The sequence below is a fragment of the Anguilla anguilla genome, chromosome 3 (assembly GCF_013347855.1).
Source record: "Anguilla anguilla isolate fAngAng1 chromosome 3, fAngAng1.pri, whole genome shotgun sequence".
Lineage (NCBI taxonomy): Eukaryota > Metazoa > Chordata > Actinopteri > Anguilliformes > Anguillidae > Anguilla > Anguilla anguilla.
In genome coordinates, this window is record NC_049203.1 from 15,342,272 (window position 1) to 15,363,743 (window position 21,472).

Sequence of the window (21,472 nt, forward strand, 5' to 3'; positions counted from 1 at the left end):
TTTATGACCACAGCAAGTCATGATCTGCGGTTTTAACGTCCTGCCTGAAAGATGGCTGCGAAATTCAGCAGCTTAATAGTTCTATCTTCACAGGGTCTCAGTAGGGGCTCTAATGGTATACAGAAAGAACCGTTCTAACAGGGCTCTTAGGCGCACCTGACAGATACTGACTTAGGTATCCCAGCAGCATGACTATTCAAATGTGACAATGACTTCAAACGACTTCAAACTGCGCCTCTGTTCCAACAGCAAACGGGTTCAAACCGTGCCCCCGCTCAACACCCGAACCGCTTTGAACAGCGTCCCTATTCAACACCAAACAGTTCAGACCCCTCTCCGACACCACACAGCACGGGCCCTTCAGCTACACCCGCCTTTTCCCTGATCTCTCTTGGGGGAAAAAAACTGCTCTTAGGGTCAGCGAGGAACCTGGAGAACAATGAATAAATAAGTGTGGCGAAAAACGCTGTTTTCATTCTGCATGCCAGTTATGATTTATAGAAATACCAAACACACCGAGTTCTCACGGCTCTGCAAACCGGTTCCACGTCTCCGCTTTAATTAAAACAGCAGTGGAGCATCCAACAGGAATAACTAGCAGCCCTCAACGCGGGGAGGAAACTCTTATGTGAGAGATGGTTTTCTGGCCTAAACTTATTAAACTGCGAATCGAAGTTTGCTTTTTTCCACCTGTGCTGCTCTCTTTTGAATACAGCAAGCAAACATTGAATGAGATACTTATTATGACTCGATGTTTTCCAGACGGGGAAATTGTATTGAGCCGGCTCCATTCTGTTTTCGGATTTTGCCGGAAAATTGCTACATGTTGGCAGATATGATGCATTATGATTTCAGCCTGCTTCCCGTTGTGCAGGTAAAAAGATAAAAGAAGAGGGAGAAGAATGAAAAAGCTAAAATGAGCTCATTCTTCCACACGGATTCGAGCAGTTGTTTCTGGATTAAATCGAGCGGACCATGTGACACGAGGCGTTTAATTCACGGGCCCGTCGGGCCCCCAGTTGCCGTGGAGAGCGGGCGTTACCTTGGCGATGTTGAAGTCGAGGTTGAAGCTCTGCCCCTCCCCCTCCACCTGCCACACGCAGAGCTGGCAGGTGAGTTGGCACGTGCTCAGACTGAGGCGCTCCAGGGTGAAGGTGCAGTGCAGGCTGCGTTGGGAGCCGCTCCAGATGTGGTAGAAGGGGATCTCCTAGGAGACGGGGGGGAGGGAGTATGTGAGATCTGAGGATCTGTGCCTTCATTATTAAATACTTCGGTTTCTAAGGTCTTTGATAATGAAGACATTACAATACATTACAGGCATTTGGCAGACGCTCTTATCCAGAGCGATGTACAACAAAGTGTAAGACACAAACCTGTTTAGTTTTTAAAGGTATTATCTTTTTAGCCAAGTCCGTACCTTCATTATCAAACAATTCAGAAACTAAACAGGTCTGTGCCTTCATTATCAAATACCTAAGAAACTAAGCAGGTCTGTCTCTTCATTGTGAAATAACTCAGAATCTAAGCAGGCCTGTAGGGTGTAAAATAGTCACTGGCTCTACTCTGGTAGTGTGTGGCCTGTAGGATGTAAAATAGTCACTTGCTCTACTGTGGTAACGTGAGGCCTGTAGGCTGGTTGAAAGAGTGAATGCAGTTCTGTATCTGTACTGCATGCTCAGCCTCAGGCCCCTGGTTGGTGTGGGTTGTATGGCAGTGATGCCAAAGCACAGTAAATCTAGCAGTTCTATAACGGGGACAAAAAGGATAACCCCACCTCCGTGAGCTGCAGCACCCTGCATTGTGTTAACATTTCCATATTAACATTTCTAGCAGCAAGCGCGCCTTCTCCTCTCTCTGGTGGGATTTAAAAACAGAATCCGGAGCCTTCTACTGGGTTCTGTCCTGCTCACTGGAACTGCAGTGCAGGACAGTGTCCAACAGGGGGAACTCTCACACAGGCCAGCAGACGGTGGTTGGGCAATTTGGATGCGCGAGCTTGGATTTGTGTGTATTTGTTTAAGTGTGTGTGCGTGTGCGTGTGCGTGCGTGGTGGCACCCGGGGGTGCTGTTTCTGCGCGCTCAGGATGATTCTGTCTGCATCTGTTTAAGTGTGAGATAGCGTGCTCAGGTAGCGGGAATCCAGCCCGCTAAGCTCTGACTGGCCTGCTTTACTGGAACCACACGTCAGGCGGGGGGTTGGATTGAGTTCACTGAATTTAAAAGACCTGAGTGAGCGATGCTGCCAAGGTCACTGAGTCCCTCAATGAAAACATTCAGCGCCTGCCTAGGCAACGCTGCCACTCTTCACACCAAAAAATAAATTCATCAATTAATAAAACCACCCTAAAATCAGCAAGGTTAATAACTATTATCATGAGTTGTTTTAACGATGATAATTCTAAAATATGCTGCAGATGAGTATGCTTAGGCTGGTAAGTGAAATCACGTAAACATGCATATATCACACAATGTTGTGCTCAGGAAACAGCTCCAATGGGTAAATCCGCTCCAAAATGGCACCTGCTTGCTGTCTAGAGACCCATCATTGGTGGAATCACTCACCCACTCAGGTACTGGACCCATTTTACCCTTCTCGGCTCCTTACTGTTTTTGTATAGAGTAATAAATTATTTCTCTTTGAGGACAGAACATTTCCTTTCTTCATTAGCTTACTGATTTATAGCCTGGATAGGGCTTGCCTGCAGTGATTTACGTTTTATTAATACGTAAAACATGCATGTTGGTGCAATGACAAACACAACAACAATGCAACACAAATAGATGAATACAGATTAGCATTGCGCCTGAAGTCCCCATAACACCTCCAGGCACTTTATCAGTCACAAAAACAAGCCACTCTGTCATCCAAAAACACGTCCTGCTAGCTGTCTACTACAGAGCTGTTTATTCAACCTTGGATATATGTAAATGTGCTTCACAAATAAAATGTACTATGATGATGTTTATTATTATTATTATTATTATTATTATTATCATTCATCTATATCCTCTTATTTCTGGTCAGGGACACAGGGAGTGCTGGAGCCCAGTGTGCATTGGGAAAGATATTATTATTATTATTATTATTATTATTATTATCATTGTTGTTGTTGTTGTTGTTGTTGTTGTTGTTATTATTATTATTATTACTTGTAGTAGTTGCTGCAACAATAGTCATAGTAGTAATAATAGTAGTAGTAGTAGTAGTAGTAGTAGTAGCAGCAACAACGATAGTAGTAGTCATAGCAGTGGTAGTAGAATAGTAGTAATAGTAGTGGTAACATAGTAGTAGTAGTAGCAGTAGTAGTGTGTTGTTAGCTTGTGCATACCTGGTAGCCTGCCATTAGCTTGCTCCTCCAGTGTGTACGGGGCATATCGTGCAGAGACAGGCGCAGGTTGTGGTAGCTGTCTTTGAAGAGCAGGACCTGGGGCTCCTCAATCAGCCTCCCGCCCAGCTGCTTCTCCATCTGCATCACCTCCTGCCCAAGACCAGACACACACATATCAGGACCGCACCCATTACGACCACACCCATCAGGACCACGCCCATTACGACCACACCCATCAGGACCACATCTATCAGGACCACACCCATCAGGACCACATCTATCAGGACCACACCCATCAGGACCACATCTATCAGGACCACACCCATCAGGACCACATCTATCGGGACCACATCTATCAGGACCACACCCATCAGGACCACAGCTATCAGGACCACGCCCATCAATACCATACCTGTTCAGCCCCACACCTTTCATGCAGGACCACACCCTATAGGACCACACCCCACAGGGCAAGGGAAAGGGCCATGGGAATGGCACATCTCTGAGTCAGGAGAAACTGCAGGGTGTTGCCTCACTACTTCAGTCGGTCTGCTCCTTCTTCCACTTTGGAGAAAACAGGTGGCAGCTGGGAAAGTTGTGATCCACCCCCACCATCCGACGAACAACATGTCTTACACTGCACCCTGCCCTAGTTTGACTTTCACTCTCTTCCCCACTCTCGTTTGAGAATGCGCGTCAACGCCCCCTCTATGCATTGCAGCTTAAACGACCATCTGGAACTCGAGAATAATGTCCAACAGTATTCCGTTTTTCATTCAAATGCAAAAAGAAATTTCAGCATGCAGTTCCATCACCGTGCTTTCAGGACAAACATATGGCTGGTTTCAGACTCATTTAAGAATACAGGCCCTGAATGACTGCACTACCCCCCCCCACCCCAAAAAAAAAGAAAAAAAAGAAAAGAAATACGCATGCAAGATAACGTGCGATAACATGATTAACTGAAATAGCTGTTTGGAGGACTTGCAGACCTTGCCAAAGAGCAGATGACTCTCCTCAAGCATGAAACTAAATTGTAGCGAGCGGCAAGAAACAATTATTGTGAATGTAGCGGTAAATAAATATACCATGGGAAACGGCAGGAACAATGGCTCACGAACGTGCGAATTACGCATGAATAATTATCACGCGTTTGATGGAGGTGCACCTGATGTGGGTTTTCCAATGCCGATCTGATTGAGACGGAGGGTCTCGGCGAATTCCATCCACACACCACCAATTCAATTTTCTGCTCTTTTTACCCCGTCTGAGGTGGAATGATTTCAATTAATATGGTAAGAAACCTGTTAATTACCAATTAAGGAAACTGCCTTCTTCTCTTTTTTTTATTTACAAGATGCGAACCATCTTTGTCTGAGCTGGTTCGTGGCATGAGCATCTTGTTTTTGTGCCATCACTGGCAGCCAATCACAGAGCTCCGCAGGTACTTCTGTTCATCTCTGGGCCAGGTTTGTACGCCATCTGTTTTTTTGTTAGTTTTTTTTTTTAAGAGGGATATTCATCTCCATTTTCATATTTTCATCATGCTATTGATGAACAAGTTTTCAGATAAGAAACAAAAGAACAAGCAGCTTGTCTAAATCAAAATGTTCTACCTGTGCCCACCTCCACCGACAAAATCAGTGAAAGCTTTTAGTTTTTTTGTTGCCATATTTATATTTTACATGGCAGCAATAACTTTTTGTCTTGTCTGCCTGTTTTGTAAAAGTGTCTTGGCAGTCAGCCATGTTCTCCGTGAGAAGGACTGATCCAGAGCTCTGACCGAAAATGGGGTGAGGTGGAGGGGTGGGGTGGGCGGGACTCAAGGGCCATCTGAGGAAGGAAGAGCCGCCACCTCGCCGTCTCTCTAATCAGCGATTAGCGCTGGGGTCAGAGGTCGCCTCTCGCCCCCTCTGCATTTGTCTTGCTTCTCGCCCTGAAACCGCTCGTTTCGCGGGGTCAACGACGGCGGCTAATGGCGAAGGGCGGCCAGCTCTGGAGAGCTTCTGCGAGCACTTCTGAAGTGTCTTTTTTTTTTTTTTTTTTTTTAAACAAAGTAAAAAAACAAGTCTCTTTTACGGGCGCTACGAAGAGCGGGCTCGTTTGACACGCTTCCCCGCCGCAATTATTCTTTAGCCGAGATGATATCGTTACCGCCGCAAATTGCGGCTCGCGGACTTTCTGACCGGTCCCTGCCCTATCCGCGGGGCCGCTAATGGCCGCCAATTATCCTGTTACGAATATCCAGGAGCCGAAACGCCAATCGCCCGCTAGCGCTCGCTCTCCGGGTTTAACGGCGCGGGACGGAGGTGCGGGGGAGGCGGAAAGCTGGCGCATTTTTCCGGGGCTCCGTCTTCGCGAGTTGCGCCCGAGACGGAGCTTAAATACGTTTGATTTCAGCATATGTTTCAGGCGGAGTGAATAATCACCCAGTTTATGCCCCATTATCTTTTCCCAATTACTACGTGATGAAGTGATTCAGTAAAAAAAAAAATATAGCACAAAATTTCAAAGCAGGATTCGCTATTACCATATGCAAATGAACGGAAATTCTGAACACAGATATCGTCAGACCGACAGCAGTCAATCTACACACTTGCATTCATAATCGAATGCGTGCAAACTCATGCATGCACTCACTGACCCGCATGTGCATGCACTGTATGCATACACCCAGCCACACACACATACACACACACACACACACACAAAGAGGCAAGGTTAAATTCAGCGCAATGCAGCGTGGTGGGGAGAGGTGGTACCATGAACGGGGATTAATTGCTTTTTGAAGGAAGAGAAGCCACGCTACAATTAAGACCAAACCAGCCCAGCACATCCGCACAACAAAGAACTTAGATACAGGCAGAGAAACAGAGGGAGGGAGGAAGGGAGAGAGAGAGCGAGAGAGAGAGAGGGATAGGGGATAGAGAGAGATGCAGACAGAGGAGGAGGAGGGGTACAAAGAGACGGAGAGAAAGCAGGAGGGGAGAGAGAGAGAGAGTGGGAGAAGAAAAAAAAGACACAAGAGGCTTAACGTTCTTGTGTCCAAGTCAGGAGGGTGCCAGGCTTGGGGGCCCAGATAACAGGATTAGGGCTGGATGGCAGGAGTCCCGCCGCCCACACGGCCCTCACGGGTCTCCCACTCAGCCCATTACAGACTCCCACTCCAGCAGAGAGCACCGTCTGTGCTCCTCTTCATACCCAATCAGGACTAATGCCTCGCGTCCTCAGATGGGAGAAACTGTAACTTCTTACCTCCCTCGGTTTTCTTCCCTGAACGTACGCTACAGCAGGGACTGCCTGCAGGGCCACTCAACTCTGATCCCGGAGGGCCACAGTTCCTACAGGGCCAATCAGCACTGGTCCTGGAGGGCCACAGTACCTACAGGGCCGATCAGCACTGGTCCCGGAGGGCCACAGTACCTACAGGGCCAATCCGCACTGGTCCCGGAGGGCCACAGTGGCTACATGGTTCAGGTGTACAGGTGTGGTCCCGCCTGACAGACAGGGCATAGCAGCCCTGGGATGAAGTGCAGTGCCAGTCAGGGAAGCTTTTAGAACATTCTCCCACTGAGTGATCAGAATGTGATCCCATCAGGGTGAGAGAAAATGAGCTTCGTTTTCAACATCTGAGCCCTCAGTGAGGAAGAGGAGGAGAGGAAAGAATTGTTCTTCCAGGCTGGAACTACTGCCAAAATTACGTTCATGGATGCCATTGTGCAAAAAATAAAATAAAATAAAATAGGCAAACGAATGGAAAACACTCTCTGCTCAGCTAAACATTACCGAGGCCTTGAGCCATGAATGACAGCTGCCTGGCCTATGGAAAAAGCGCAAATGTTAGACGGCGCATTCTGAATCCTTAAATACAAGGCACTCCCTGAATAGTGTTGCTTTATGTTCCCCACGGTGCCTTCGGTAATGACATCGGCAAACGCCACGGCCCAATGAAAACGCTGCTGCCCGCTGCCACCGATTGGCCGATCCAGGCGAGACACCACCTGCGTTGCCGCGGCAGCTCTTCAGCCCTTGTTAAGCAGCTGGTCCGGGGGGTTTATGAGATATTTAGGGGTATGGTGTATACGCCCCCCGCCCCACCCCCTCCCTCCCCGATACGAGGGGGCAGCTGGCGGCGAGAGGGGAACAGCGTGACGCTCGCAGTTAGCGGGCGGCGGCGGCGGCTCCCGCGTCGGGGGCGCTTTGAAATATTCATTTTATGGGCCTCGCAAGAGCGGCGGCGGCGTCGGTGGCGGCGGGCTGAAACACCGCCGGCTCCCCGAGCGGGGCCAGCCCCTCGCCATCAAACGCGGTTTTTAATCTGTCTTAATAGGGAGATGAAAGGGCTGGCTCAGCGTGCGGCTGCAGGGCCGACGCGGGCCCAACGCAGGCTGCTGGGCGGGCGCAGGGACGGCGAGCGGCGAGTATTCGAGCGAAACCCTCTGGGAGTGACATCATCGCACCGGGACGGGTACTGAACGCATTGGGACCCTGGCACCGAGAGAGGGGTGAGCGTTGACAAAAACGCACAGTGTAAAAAATAAAAAATGAAAGGGGAGAAGAGAGCCCGTCAGGGGAGGCGTCTGAAGTGATGCGTACGCCTTTTCTCCAGCCTCCTACAGACGGGCTCCAGATGGACGGCGTCTTCCGCGAGCAGGCGCTGCGCTCCTTTGGCTCGTTACCCTTCCACGGAACAGCGCAAGACCGCGGCTCCGTCAGACGTCCCGCACCGGGGCGAGCGCTGAACGTTCGACGGGAAGCAACGTGCCGGCACCGCCGAAGACAACAGACGAGAGCTCGAAAGAAGAGGCGGGAGGAAAAAAAGACAAACAAAACAACGGACTCCCCGGCTGCTCTTTCTTTGCATTTCAGCCGCATGAATATTCAAACTCTGCCCCGGCGCCGGGGATGATGTTTATTAATACGGAGAACAATGGAAGCATTAATTCGGAGATTTATCTCACTCTTCTCCTTCTTTGTAATTATGCTTTAAAAGGGTCTGCACTCTGCGGTAATGACACGGTGCTAAATTAGCGGGTCTTTGTTCGGTGATTGCCTCAGTGCACAGTCTGTTAATCCCCCGGCATAATTTACCTGCTTCCACCACAAAATGGCAGGAACACCCTCATGGATGTGTTAATACGGAGAGAGAGAGAGAGAGAGAGAGACAGAGCGGGATTTTGCAGGATGAGAAAGCCGTCTCCTGGGGGGTCAGGAACAAGAACAGTCTGAGCCGCAAAAGCAAACTTATTTTTAGACAAAAAGCTTCGGAGTGTCTCACCGGGCCGGGCGGACAAAGGAAAGTGCATATTACGAGCGCCGTGGCAACCAAACGGCCCATTTTTCAGACCCCCACCCACCCCCCCACCCCCTCCTTGTTTCGGAGCCACTACATTCATGTCTCGAAGCTTGCTGGACCAGCCAAATACATCATTTCTGCAATTTTCGATTCCATAAAAACACCCAAACAACAAAACAAAGGCAGGATTGATAGAGAATACATGGCTTATGTGGCCTGAGTTGTCGCATTAGTGAAGACGGAAACAAATATTTAACTTTGGATTTGATTTTAATCGCAGTTTCCAAATGCGCCTGCTGCACCAAGATCATTGTACACAGGCCCTTATATACACTACATGGCCAAAAGTATGTGGTCACCCAACATCCAACATCTCATTCAACATTATGGCCATTAATATGGAGTTGGTCCACCCTTTGTTGCTATAACAACCTTCACTCTTATGGGAAGGCTTTATATTAGATGTTGGAGCATTGCTGCAGGGATTTGCTTCCATTCAGCCAGAAGAGCATTAGTGAGGTTGGGCACTGATTGGGCTATTAAGCCTAACCCCCAAGGTGTTGGATGGGGTTGATGTCCAAGGCATGGTGCATGCCATTCAAGTTTCTCCGCACCATTCTTGACTAAACCATTTCTACATAGACCTCGCTGTACGCAGGCGGGCATTGTCATGCTGAAACAGGAAAGGGTCTTCCCCAAACTGTTGGGGAAGCACAGAATCATCTAGAATGTGATTGTACGCTGTATCATTAAGATTTGCTTTCACTGGATCTGAGGTCTAAACCATGAAAAACAGCCCCAGACCAAGGGGTGTCCAGATACTTTTGGCCATATGGTGTATATAATCACAAAACAGTGCCCTCTAAATCTTTTTACTTGTTTTTGTTATTTATTTTAATTGTACTCATGAACGTGGCTGTGCCTTGAGTGATATCCCTCACACATGCACATTCTGTGAAAGACCTTCAGTGAAAGTGGCAGCCAACGGGGAGGGGGTAGTAGTGAGAGAGGGAAGGGGAAAGGGCTCGGGGAGGCAGTGTTTTTCAGTCACTAATTAGCCATGCAAAATGAGATCTTGACAGCTGATTCACAGCCAGCCTGGAGGGCAATGCTAACTCTGCCTGGTAAAGGAGAAAACCTGGCAAGCGTTTCAATTAGCAGCACGTATGTGTCCAGGACACACACATACATCTACACACACCTGCTTACGTGGACATGCAAATGCACGCACACACACATGCACTCACACACCACACGCACACACACATACACACACACACACACACATGCAGGCACACAGACAAACACATACACACACACCCCACACACACATACACACACACACACACACATGCAGGCACACAGACACACACACGCACACACACCCCACACACACATACACACACACACACGTGCAGGCACACAGACAAACACATACACACACACCCCACACACACATACACACACACACACATACACACATGCAAGCACACAGACACATGCACACGCTGCAGTGGCAGATCGTAGCCCCTCACCTTCAGCACGTCCTGCGCGTCGTCCATGCAGTAGACGCGGATGCTGTACTCCAGCGAGGTGCAGTGCGCGGGGGCGAACACCACCAGCCTCAGCCGCTTCCCGGCGGCCATGCTGAGCGACTCGCCCACCAGGGCGAAACGGCCCAGCTGCTCCGTGAACACCCGGCACGTCTCCGTCTCCAGCTGGCAGAAGAAGGGGTCGGAGGGAAGCTCCTCCCCCACCTGCAGCACGTCCTGGCGACAGAGCGAGAGGGGGGGGGGGCGGGGTCAGGAGCCGCGTTTAAGTGCCGCTCGATGGGCGTCTACGTACGTCTACATTCCAAGTACCGTTATATCTCAAGCCCCCATACTCTCCACCCACAGACTCCATTATCTACCCATAAGAATGTTTTACGATGAGAACGCACCGTTCAACCTGTCTAAGCTCATCATTTTCTCTGCTGTCTAGAACCCTGCTGTTCATTTTGCCCTTGGCTATGCCCGGTATATACAAGGAGCCATTTCTTTCCTCCACCTTAAATTCAATAATCAATTTAGACCTTAGTAGCCTGGTGAGGTGAGTTAACTGTGTAATAAACTGCTTTAATTGACCAATTACAGTCTGAGTGTAAATCCTGAACACTGTACCGCTCTCCAGTGGATGAATGACTGAACACCACTGTTCTGAAAGAGTGAATGCCTAGTGGTGCACAGCCATAGCATTAGAGGACATCACTACAACCTCTCCTTCTCCCCATAGCACCCCATCACAGTCATGCTACAGCTTCTTATACACTTTCGGCTATCAGCTAATTATACTGCTGTTGAGCTGCTGCTGAACCTACAGTACCACAGCATTACAGTACTTCTGCACGCTAACGCTGCACTCTATTTACTGCTGATAGTGCAGACGGGGAGAGAAGACTGCTGGACTTCTGTTCACTGCTAGCTTCACTGAACACGGACGCCCTCAAACAATTTCGGTGTCTGTCATTTTAATACGTCTCACTACCCTACCCACAACACAACCGAGAGATCCCAGCAGCCCCCCCGGCTGCCCCAGACGTTCACGGAGCAACGGGGACAGAATTCTATCGGAGACGCTCCCAAAAGAACGCCGGCGCAGCGCTGGTGCCAAAATTGGAGGCGCAACCAAACAAACATGTTTACTTCCTGCTCACACAGCTCCTGGCTACTACACCATCTGGTGTGTGTGCGTGTGTGCGTGCGTGCGTGTGTGTGTGTGCGCTTGTGCGATCGCTTCCTCGCTAGATTCGATTATTCCACCACTCCTGCGAACACAGACAGAACCGTGCGCTCTGTACCCCTCCCTCCACAGGACCCCCGCTGTGAACCGTGCAGGGGAGGGTGAACAGGCAAGATAAACCACAAGCGGAGCGCCCCCCGGTGGAGAAGCGGGCGTGCCGCAGTTTTGCGGTGCTCGGCGGTACTGGCGGGGTGCTCGGGGCCCGCCGGCCCCGGCGCTCTTCGGGGTTTATCAGGCTGGTAACGGGACGCGTTACACGCGCCGTACCCGCGGCGCTAAAAAACGAGCCGGCGCGGGCAGTCATTTTCCAGCTCCGCGCCGCTTGTTTTTTCCGTCCCCTTCCGGAAGGTGATCCCACTTATTACCGCCGCTGCTTTTAAGGAAGGCGCTGTCAGACCGCATATACGTGCGACCTTGCCTCTGAATAATGCGCGGGTCGCTCAGGCGGAGACGAAACGGCTCCCCGCAGACTTGTGGGTAAACAACAAGTCCGCGGAGGAAAGAAAAAGGGGGAAGGTAACGTCCTCGTCCGACTGCGTCCCATTAACCACGACTTCCTCTCTCGCCATAAACCTCTCGCAACGCTTGCGGCAATACGCAAATTAATTCTAAACTGACTTCAGCAGTTAATCACCTCTAAAATCTTGTCTGCCTGCTAAGCTAACAGGAGGGCAGTCTTCTTTAGGCTATCTGCTATGCATCAGAAAACTTAAACAGAGCTGGAGGGGGATGCTCTATCAGTCAGAATGATTATGTCCTTGTTTGGCCCGAGGTCTTGTTATTCTGGAAAATTTTTTTGAATGTTCAAGAGCAATACACGGTGAATCTGTATATAACGTTTTTCATGATACGGCTATGCTTTTATTAAAACAGTCAGTAACACTTGAGCAATACTCGAGATGGGTCTTCATGGAACATGGAAGCTTAAAATAAAATGTAGCATATATAAAAAACATTATTCACATAATACAGACTTGGGCCTTTAGGAGATGCTCTTATCCAGAACACTGTTTTTCTGAAGCAATCTGGGATAAGCACATTGTTAACGGATGAAGTGGCAGTGCCACACCTGGGAATTGAACCAGCAAACTCACTGTTACAGGCCCAGTTCCCTAACCACCATACTGCTCTGGCACTAGCACAGATAAATGTCACTGTGTCAGAGCGCTTGGATCATGTTTTTACCGGCCGCCTGTGTGCTAGGCCAGTGGAATGAGTCTCCCTGCTGTGATGTCACAAAGAGAGAGGTCCCACTGTGATGTGTCACATGATGTGGTCCCTGATCGTCAAGCAGGTGAATGTCACTGAGCTTCTGCCAGTCCCCCGTGCGCCAGTTCTGCAGGATAAAGTTTCCTACCTTAATAGCACCATCTCCTCTCCCGCCGAAGAGCTCTCAGGTTCTCTTTAATCTGAGCAAACTGCTCGCTCAGCGACTATCAGACAGATCTGCCCGCTCTCCAGTTAGCCCGGCCATTCGGCTGCATCAGTGTCCTCAGCACAGAGGATACAGCCGCACACCCAGGCGTTGGGAAAATTTTCAATTACCGTAAGGAATCACTGGAGAGGCCCCGGCGCACCCCTGTGCCGCCGTAGAAGTCGGCGGGAAGCCATTTCCCCTCCCCTCCCCTCCCCGGAAGCATTAACTGTACGAATCGGCCTCCATCTCCGCAACAACGCCCCAGGGAGTGGTAAAGCCTGTTGTTAGGGGCGCTATAATCGCTGCTTTCAAATAAGCGCCCATGATTAATGCCGCGGGGTGGCGGAGGACGCCCCCTCCTCGCGGAGTGATACCACGTGCGAACCGGAGGCCGCCTGGGGTTGCCGGGGTGATGGGCGGGGGACAGGAGCGGGGATCGTTCGGGTAACGGCGGCACCCTCCCCCCCCCCCCCCCCCACTGCCCCCACCTCTCTCACGCTGTTCTGAGATCAGCTGCCGAACCTCGCTCTTCGTTTCTAATGAAAACGCTCGCTCCCCCTCGGAGAGATGAGGAACCGCTGGGTATTTCGACTCCTGCTGCTTCTGGACGTCTGGCTATTCGGAGGAAGTCATTAAGCACTCGCTAAATGAAACCCATGAAGCGCTTTGCTTAATATGCACCAAGGACATTACAACCAGAGCAGCTGTAATGGAATTAACTACATTTATTATGTATGAAAAACTAAATAAAATATACATATAATAACATTTCTACCTGAAATTAGACAACGGATAGGGAGGAAATCACCCCACGGCTATCTTCCTTCTTGGACGCTCTACAGTCCAGACCTGCTAATGTGTGGCGAAGGCAGTGTGGAGTTAACGGCCGCCCTGGTTCTCTCATTAAATCATGGTTTGTAGAGAGCCTTTCGGGATCAGTCATTCCTGTGATATTTTAATGACAAGCCACTGGATCCCAACCTCGCTATAATAGTAGCAGCATAGACCGTAGCCACCGCTCACATCAGAACACCTCCTGAGGACACCAGCACATGCGATGCGGTACATTATTCACATATGGTAATGCAGCGGATTCTACAACCCCTCAGCTCTGCTCTGCTCTGCTCCATATAGTATGAAATAACGATCCCAAAAAGAGATCCCGCAGTGATGTCGCAAAGAGCTCCTACTGTGACATCACCAATCGCCTCTGCCTTTACATCATAAAGCTCTCCTCCTGTGCTGTCAAAAATACTCCTACTAAGATTCCATGAAATGTTCCTACTGTCCTGTCACAAACGTCACAAAGATATCACAAAGGGCTTTGCGGTGCGTCTTGAGGAATCCATAATTTGATGATGGTGTGTTTGTTCTGACTCTGTCAGCAACTTGACTTTGGATGTGATGTGGAACGGAACAAATAAAATATACAAAAATAAAATGCATGGACATTTGCAAAAAGCCCTCAGTGTCCTTGGAATTGATGGAATGCAGCCGTAGATGATGGAAATAAGGGTATCTGGCAAGCCGCTTGATGTAATTTTTTTTCCAGCTGGCACTATTAACCACAAAAAAAAAGATAATAATAAAAATAACAAGATAAAACAAACAAAAAAAAGATAAAATTACAAAACCAAATGTTAACATGTACATAAATGCATTGTTAAAAAATATAATTATTACCTCAGTATAAAGGTGTGTCACTCACAAAATAGGAAGTGGAGTTGTTACTTTATTGTGCACTATAGAAATACTACAAATTTATTTGGGGGCTATGCCAATAGCGTGGCAGACCATGCGTCCTACACCATGAGTCGAATCACATGATTTTATAATGCCTGGACCCTGGACGAGTGGGTGTGGCCATGTAGGGTCATCCCCGTCTGCCGCTCTGCCAGTAGCCCAGAAAAAGACCCCGGGGAAGCTCGCGACTGTGATCCGCGATCGATAGAACAACCCGCTGTCCTTCGTCAGTCAAAGCGGCATGGGCACTGACGCCTCTCTCCACTGTGCTGCCCTGATGCCTCCTTCATCCTCATCGTTTTTATTCTTATTAATGTGGCGGAGAGAACGGTCTGGCTCACTTTATAGGGTTCAATCTTAATACAGACGCCCCATGCCTCTCTGTCCAGTTCTCTTTCTCTTCCTCCCTGGCTCTCTCAGTCTCTCTCCCCCCATTTCTCTCTCCTTCTCTGTCAGGCTCTTCCCCTCTCTTATTCTCCCCCCTCTCTCTCTCCGTCATCGCACACGTTCTCCGTTTCCCTCGCTACCATGCTAAAAATCTGCATTTCCCAGTGAAATAAATGACTTTCGCCAGCGGGCCAGGGCTCCATCTTCTGTAGGACAAACTCTGATTTGTTATCTCCCTCCCCACCCCTGTCCAACCTGTGGCCTAGGGGCTATATTTGGGGCGGCGGATGATTAAAAGCAGCCCTCCGAGCGGCATCTCAGACAGCCCAATTCATCCTGGAGACGTCCCGCCGCTGCCCCACCAAGGAGCCTGAATAATTTATACACAATATCCAACATGAAAGAAGACCCCCCTCCCGCCCCGACCCGCCCGCACCCCCCGCCAGCCCGTCCCACCAGGCAGCCAACCGCTTGCTATCCGCGCGCTGCGGCCTTCAAAAAACTCGCCCCGCCTAACCTCCGGAGAGAAACTGCACGAACATAAAAAAAAACTGCACGTGCCCACGCGTGTGCGCGCCCAAACGCACACACACACACGTGAAGGACGCGCAGAAATTCATTCCTTGTTCATTTGAGCGAAAAGAGAAGGTGCTTGTGGTTGAATCAGTGCTCAGTGAGTAGCCGTGTCCTGATAAAGCTGTAGCAGTCACCTTTGACCTGGATATAAATTTAACACTGATGAGCACCAGGGCTGACATAGTTCAAACTGCTCTCTGATCTGCTGCGCCACTGTTAAAACCATGACCTTTAGTACAGGAGTGGAGAGTGAGGCTCATTAAGATGCTATCAGCTGACCTCCCGTTTGCCCTAATACAACCGACCTCGCCTGCTCACCTCCCATGAGCCCCAATAGGGCTGACCCCACCCACTCACCTCCCATGAGCCCCAATAGGGCTGACCCTGCCCACTCACCTCCCAGGAGCCCCAATAGGGCTGACCCCGCCCACTCACCTACCAACTGCCCTAATAGGGCTGACCCCACCCACTCATTTCCCATGGGTCTGAATAGGACTGACCCCGCCCACTTAACTCCCATGTCTCCTAATAGGGCTGACCCCACCCATTAACCTCCCATGTTCCCTAATCGTGCTCGCCCAGCCCACTCACCTCCCATGTGCCCTAATAGGGCTGACCCCGCCCACTCACCGCCTATGTGTCCTAATAGGGCTGATCCCACCCACTCACCTCCCACGTGCCCTAATAGAGCTGACTCCACCCACTCACCTCCCACGTGCCCTAATAGAGCTGACTCCACCCACTCACCTCCCATTTTGCCCTAATAGGGATGACCCCGCCCACTCACCTCCCATGAGCCCTCATAGGACTGCTTCTTCAGCCTCATGGCCCAGTTTTCCGGGTTGGCATCGGAGCAGTGGTCCATGCTGAGGATGACGGGCCGGGTCAGAACCACTCCGGGAGGGCCACAGCTGATGATGGGACTGAGGAGGGTCTGGCAGCCGGCGAGGGGCAGTCTGTAGGGGGGAGGGGGGTTGTGGGTTCAAATCCCCGCTTGGATATGATTGTGTCTTTGAGCATAATACAAAAACCCTGACCTGATCCAGTAAACATGCATCTGTCCTGGATAATACAACAACTGGGGGCTTAACAGTGTTAACCACATTCTGCAAACACATGTTCAGAATAATATATCATTTTTATATCATATCAAGTTTTAACTGTAAAAGCATATGAAGCCTTTTTATTGGTTCACACAAATATGTGATTGACAGATTGATGTTGCACCCCACACACCCATTCATGGAGGTCCATGGAGCCTCAATCTCCCATAACCAGCTGAGTTTTCTGCTCGCTGAGGAGAGAGACAAGCTCCGCGGCGGTGAGACCCACCTGATGTCCTCCTTCCTGTGAACGGTGAGATAAACCTCGTAGATCTTCCCTCTGGGAATGGCCTCTGGAGGAATGAGCAGGCTGATTCCTGCAGGAAGAGAGGGCAGAGTGGCAGGTGGCCTGCTCATTGGGTCTATCAGTGAGATCCAGGTCGGGGGTGGGGGAGGAGGGGCGGGGGTAGGTTTAGCAGGGTGAGTGGCAGGCTATTGTCATTTATTTGCAAAGAGGCAGCCGTGGGCTGCCAGCAAAAGCGAATGAGGCGGCTCCATTGTGGGAAGGTCAAAGATATCCGTAGCAGGTATATATCGGCATATCTGCCCGGGCTCCCCATTACTCGGGCCCCCCGCCCTGAGGAGCACGGGGCCCTTTCATCAGGTTTCCCTCCATCTTAAAAATGGCCTGAATGACAGCACCGTGTGGTTAGATGACAGGCCTGGTCTGAGGTTTCAGCTGGGCTAAAACGGCCCTGATTCAGGCCTTGGTCACCCAGGGGCCACTGCTGTGAGAGGGCATGTAAACCTGCGAGAAAGAGGGTGAGGGGTGGGGTGTGTGTGCACTCTGCCCCTTCAGTCGAGGACACGGTGAAATGCATGGTGGGACAGGGCAGGGAAATTCGAAAAACTCCAGAGGAGAAACGTCTCTGTACCGTGTGTGTGTGTGTGTGTGTGTGTGCGTGTGTAGGTGTGTGTGAAGGTGTGTGTGTGCATCTACCTGTGTATGTGTGCATGTGTGTGGTGTGTGTGTGCATGCGTGAGTGTTTGCATGCATACGCCTGTAAGTGATGGTGGATGTAGTTTTCTTTGTGAGTGCATTTGAGTGCATGACAGAGTCAGTATGTATATGTGTGTGTGAGAACACGAGTGTATTTATGTGCCTGTGTATGTCTAATACGAGTACATCGTGTGTTTGCAGGGCTGAGGTTAAGCCTGTGTATGTGCTTTCAGTATGGGTGCGTTGTGTTTACGCCTTCATGCTCATGTTTATGCTTGTGCGTGCGTTTCTGTGTGATTGTGCATGGCATCGGTTCATGTGGGCCTGTGAACAGATTGTGAGTGTCTGACTGCTTCGGTGTGCATGCGTATCAGTGTGTGCTCTAAAGGCTCACCCTGTGAGGGGTCATATGGCTCTACACGCTTACTCAAGGCCTGTGCGCAACACAGCTGAACACTGCCATTGGCAGACCTGTTGCCAAGGCATTTAAGCAGTCCCAGAGCCGTAAAATGGGAACACGTCACCAGTCAACCTCAAACTGCTCCACCGCATTCGGTCTTTCCAAGGCTTTGCTTCCTCACTCTCCTTTAAATATAGTCCTAAAGATACGAGAAGCTGGATGTGGAGGAAGTGAGGTCATCATCTGGACACTCATTGGAGTGGAGCACCTTGGGATTCAAAAGGTAGCATAGAAATAGCAAAAAGGGTCCTGATTGAGCAATAATAACAAAAAGAAAAATCACAGAATGGATATAGTGCCCGTAATCTATCTCAATGGGGATGAATCACCCCAGACTGCAACAAAGTGCAACATCTATCAGCAGACACTTTGAACAAAAATGGCCACCACATTTTTCCGAAAAGAGGAAAACATTCAAGAATTGGCCGCAAGAAATTTTGCCGCCTGACATGAAACCTGGCCCGGATATGGGGGGGACTGTCTACTTGTGATAAGCACCAATATACTCTGGGTTTTTTAATGGGAGCAGGGAGTGCAGCACCTCAATTTCACGTCATTCCAACAATGCTTTCTCTGACAGCACAGCGCTGCCACCACTGCACTCGATTTATACGTGGACCAGACAGGACTGACCCTCATGGACCCAGCAACACCTCTTCCAGCAACAGCTTCATTTTTTCCAGTAGGTTTCCCATCCACGTACTGACAAAGTGCACACCTGATTACAGGTCATAGGGCTGTGTGGCTCCTCCTCCTAGGTTGAAACACGTTGCTGTTGCTCAGTTGGGGAGACGGCGTCTGAGGACGAGGGTCAACAGCCGTACGCGTCCGGGGGATTCGGGGACGCCTGAAGGGCCTTGGCTCCATGAAACACGGCTTCTGCCGTATCCTCGCACTCAATCTTCCAACTTTATATTTTCCCTCCGCCCGAACCACGCGTCCTTGTTTACAACAATGCCGCCGCTCACCCGCTCGCGGGCAACAAGGACGGCTGCCAGCGGCGTCTGTACAAATCGACCATCACCGCGATTCTTCTCCCGGCTTCGCTGCAATCAGCCGCGCTTTGTGCATGAAAGATGGATTCGAGAAAACAAGCGAGCTGTCTTGTTTGGCGGTAAAGAATAATTTTGCGCCGGTCGGGGTTTTTTTTTGGAAGATGGATGCGGAGTCCACTCGTCTCCCGCGGGTGAGGCGCTGGGGTAAACGATGGGCGTCTGTCACAGAGCGCGGATTAGGGGAGGCTGTGCCTCGGAACCCAGATTCGGCACTGCTGTCGTGAGACTACCATCAAACAAGGTACTTAACCTGAATTGCTTCAGTAAATATTCAGCTTTATAAATTGACAGTAAAAAGAACGCAAACTATACTGTTGCTCTGGGTAAGAGTGTCAAGTGACTGCAATGGAATGCAATCATGGCAATGAAAGAACTAATGGAAAAATATTGTCCCACGAAAAGAAAGCATCTGACCCAGGGAGGCTGTGCAGTCTGTGGGACTCTACAGGGGGTGGACTGAGAAAATGACTTTTGGTTGTTGGTTCTATTGCCAATCTGTGGAGCAGGAAGAAAGGCTGGGACGCTGCTGCTGCAGTTACGTCAGCAGAATCGCTGGGCGCGCCGCACTAATATGTTTCTACGAACGACATTCCGTCTCGTCCCCGACGCCGCCGCAGCGCGGGCGTGTTTAAGTCAATAAAAACCCCCCTGAACCACATTCCGTCAATACCGCAAAATTAAATACAGTAAAAGACACAGAACCCGGCTCCCCGGGGACACGGGATAATCAGACGAATCCTGTCACCGGTCTCTGATGAACACGCCGCACGCTCCCCCAAATGAAGCCCTATCCAAACACAATAACGCAGTGCAAAATGGTCCTGTCAAGAACTTCATTTAGAGAGAGGCAACACTCCGGATGGCAAAATGCACTACACTGACGTGTGCGCTCGAAAGCAAAGTGCGTTAAAATACCTCTTAATAAAACCTGAGGATCTGCACTTTAGCGACATGTGCATTGTCTGATTGCAAATCTAAAATTGTGGAGTACAGAGCCAAATCAAGAAAGAGAAAACGTCTTTGTCCCAAACGTTATTTAAGCATGCGTGCGCAAGTTTGTGAGTGTTTGTGTGTGTGCACAAGTGTGTGCGTGTGTGTGTGTGTGTGTGTGTGTGCTCGAGCGTCTGGCGCGTGTGTACGCGGTGACATCACGCGTGACTCACCGGTGTTGGGGATGGTCAGCCTCCCTCCCAGGAAGTTGAAGGTGCCGTAGGAGGTGTTGGCGGTGTCGCGGGGCAGCGTTTTAAAGTAGCCCTGCGCGGACAGCCGGTTCATGAGCTCGGCAGGGTCGGACGACAGCTTGCCGTTGTGCAGCGTGTGCGAGCCGTTGGGCAGCGGGTCCAGCAGGGGCCCGTTGGTCACCGACAGCTTGCCCGAGGTGTCGTGCCGCGATCTCAGGCTGCCCTGGTAGCTGCTTGTGGTGGTGGTGAGATCGGGCTGGATGGTAAGCAAATGGGAGTTCTCTATTAGAGCAAAAAACAGACAGACCACAGTGAAAATCACCCCGGGGTACCGACGGCCAAATGATAATACACCGGACAGCCAAATCAAACAGTCAGACAGCTTCTCTCTCAAGGACATACAGAGACCAGAGACTCACACTCACACACACAGACACTCGCACCCACACATACACTCACAGACACACACACACCCATACAATAAAACACACACACACACACACACACACACAATAAAACACACAAATGTATGAAAGCACACACACAGGGATTAGAAGTCCATTCTTCAGCTCATACATTAGTTCTTCCTCATCACCCTCTTCAGAACCCAAACAACGTCGGGGAAGATAAGCACTTCACCTCCAAATCCAAATCTATCAGCTCACGTCTACCCTCCTTTCTCCCCTCTCTCACTCACCCTCTCACTCGCTGTTGTACTTCAGTGCAGGCCAGGTCATGGTGTGTTAAGCCAATGGCATTGTACCAGCGCAGATTTTAAGAATTTCCTGCCTTCCAATAAATCATAACTCACTGTAAAACTGCTGCCACTCAAACACTGCGGACAATAATGAGGGGAGTATATCCCTCCTTCCGATGCATCTTATATGGACTGAGCAGAACAGCAATGTGCAATACATTAATGCACTATAACTCCACACTGCAGAACTGAGAAATGTATAATATACTGCACCTTCGTACCGCAGAATCATTTCATTATTTCCTGACTCAGTCTTGCAGTCACTTCTAAACCATCTTATTCCAGAGAAAAAAAGAGCCTTGGGTATAATAAATCCTCCCTAAATACTGACAAGGGCACCGACCTACTGACGAATAAGCACCAGGGCACAGACAGATGGGCACAAACAGGGACACAGACTCACTGACAGACACAGGCATAGACAGACAAGCACAGACTGACAGAAAT

General features: G+C 49.9%; 1 protein-coding gene across 7 annotated transcripts in view; it reads right to left on the reverse strand.

The window, feature by feature from the left end:
• unc5a (unc-5 netrin receptor A) overlaps window positions 1–21,472 on the reverse strand; it is a 189,345-nt gene that overhangs the window by 9,339 nt on the left and 158,534 nt on the right. For all 7 annotated transcript variants that reach the window (XM_035410508.1, XM_035410510.1, XM_035410512.1 and 4 more), the window contains 6 exons: window positions 20,251–20,550; window positions 16,862–16,949; window positions 16,317–16,485; window positions 10,161–10,394; window positions 3,330–3,479; window positions 1,043–1,207 (listed from right to left, as the gene is read on the reverse strand). In XM_035410508.1, coding sequence (XP_035266399.1) covers window positions 1,043–1,207; window positions 3,330–3,479; window positions 10,161–10,394; window positions 16,317–16,485; window positions 16,862–16,949; window positions 20,251–20,550 — 1,106 coding nt within the window. The remainder of the gene's footprint in view (window positions 1–1,042; window positions 1,208–3,329; window positions 3,480–10,160; window positions 10,395–16,316; window positions 16,486–16,861; window positions 16,950–20,250; window positions 20,551–21,472) is intronic.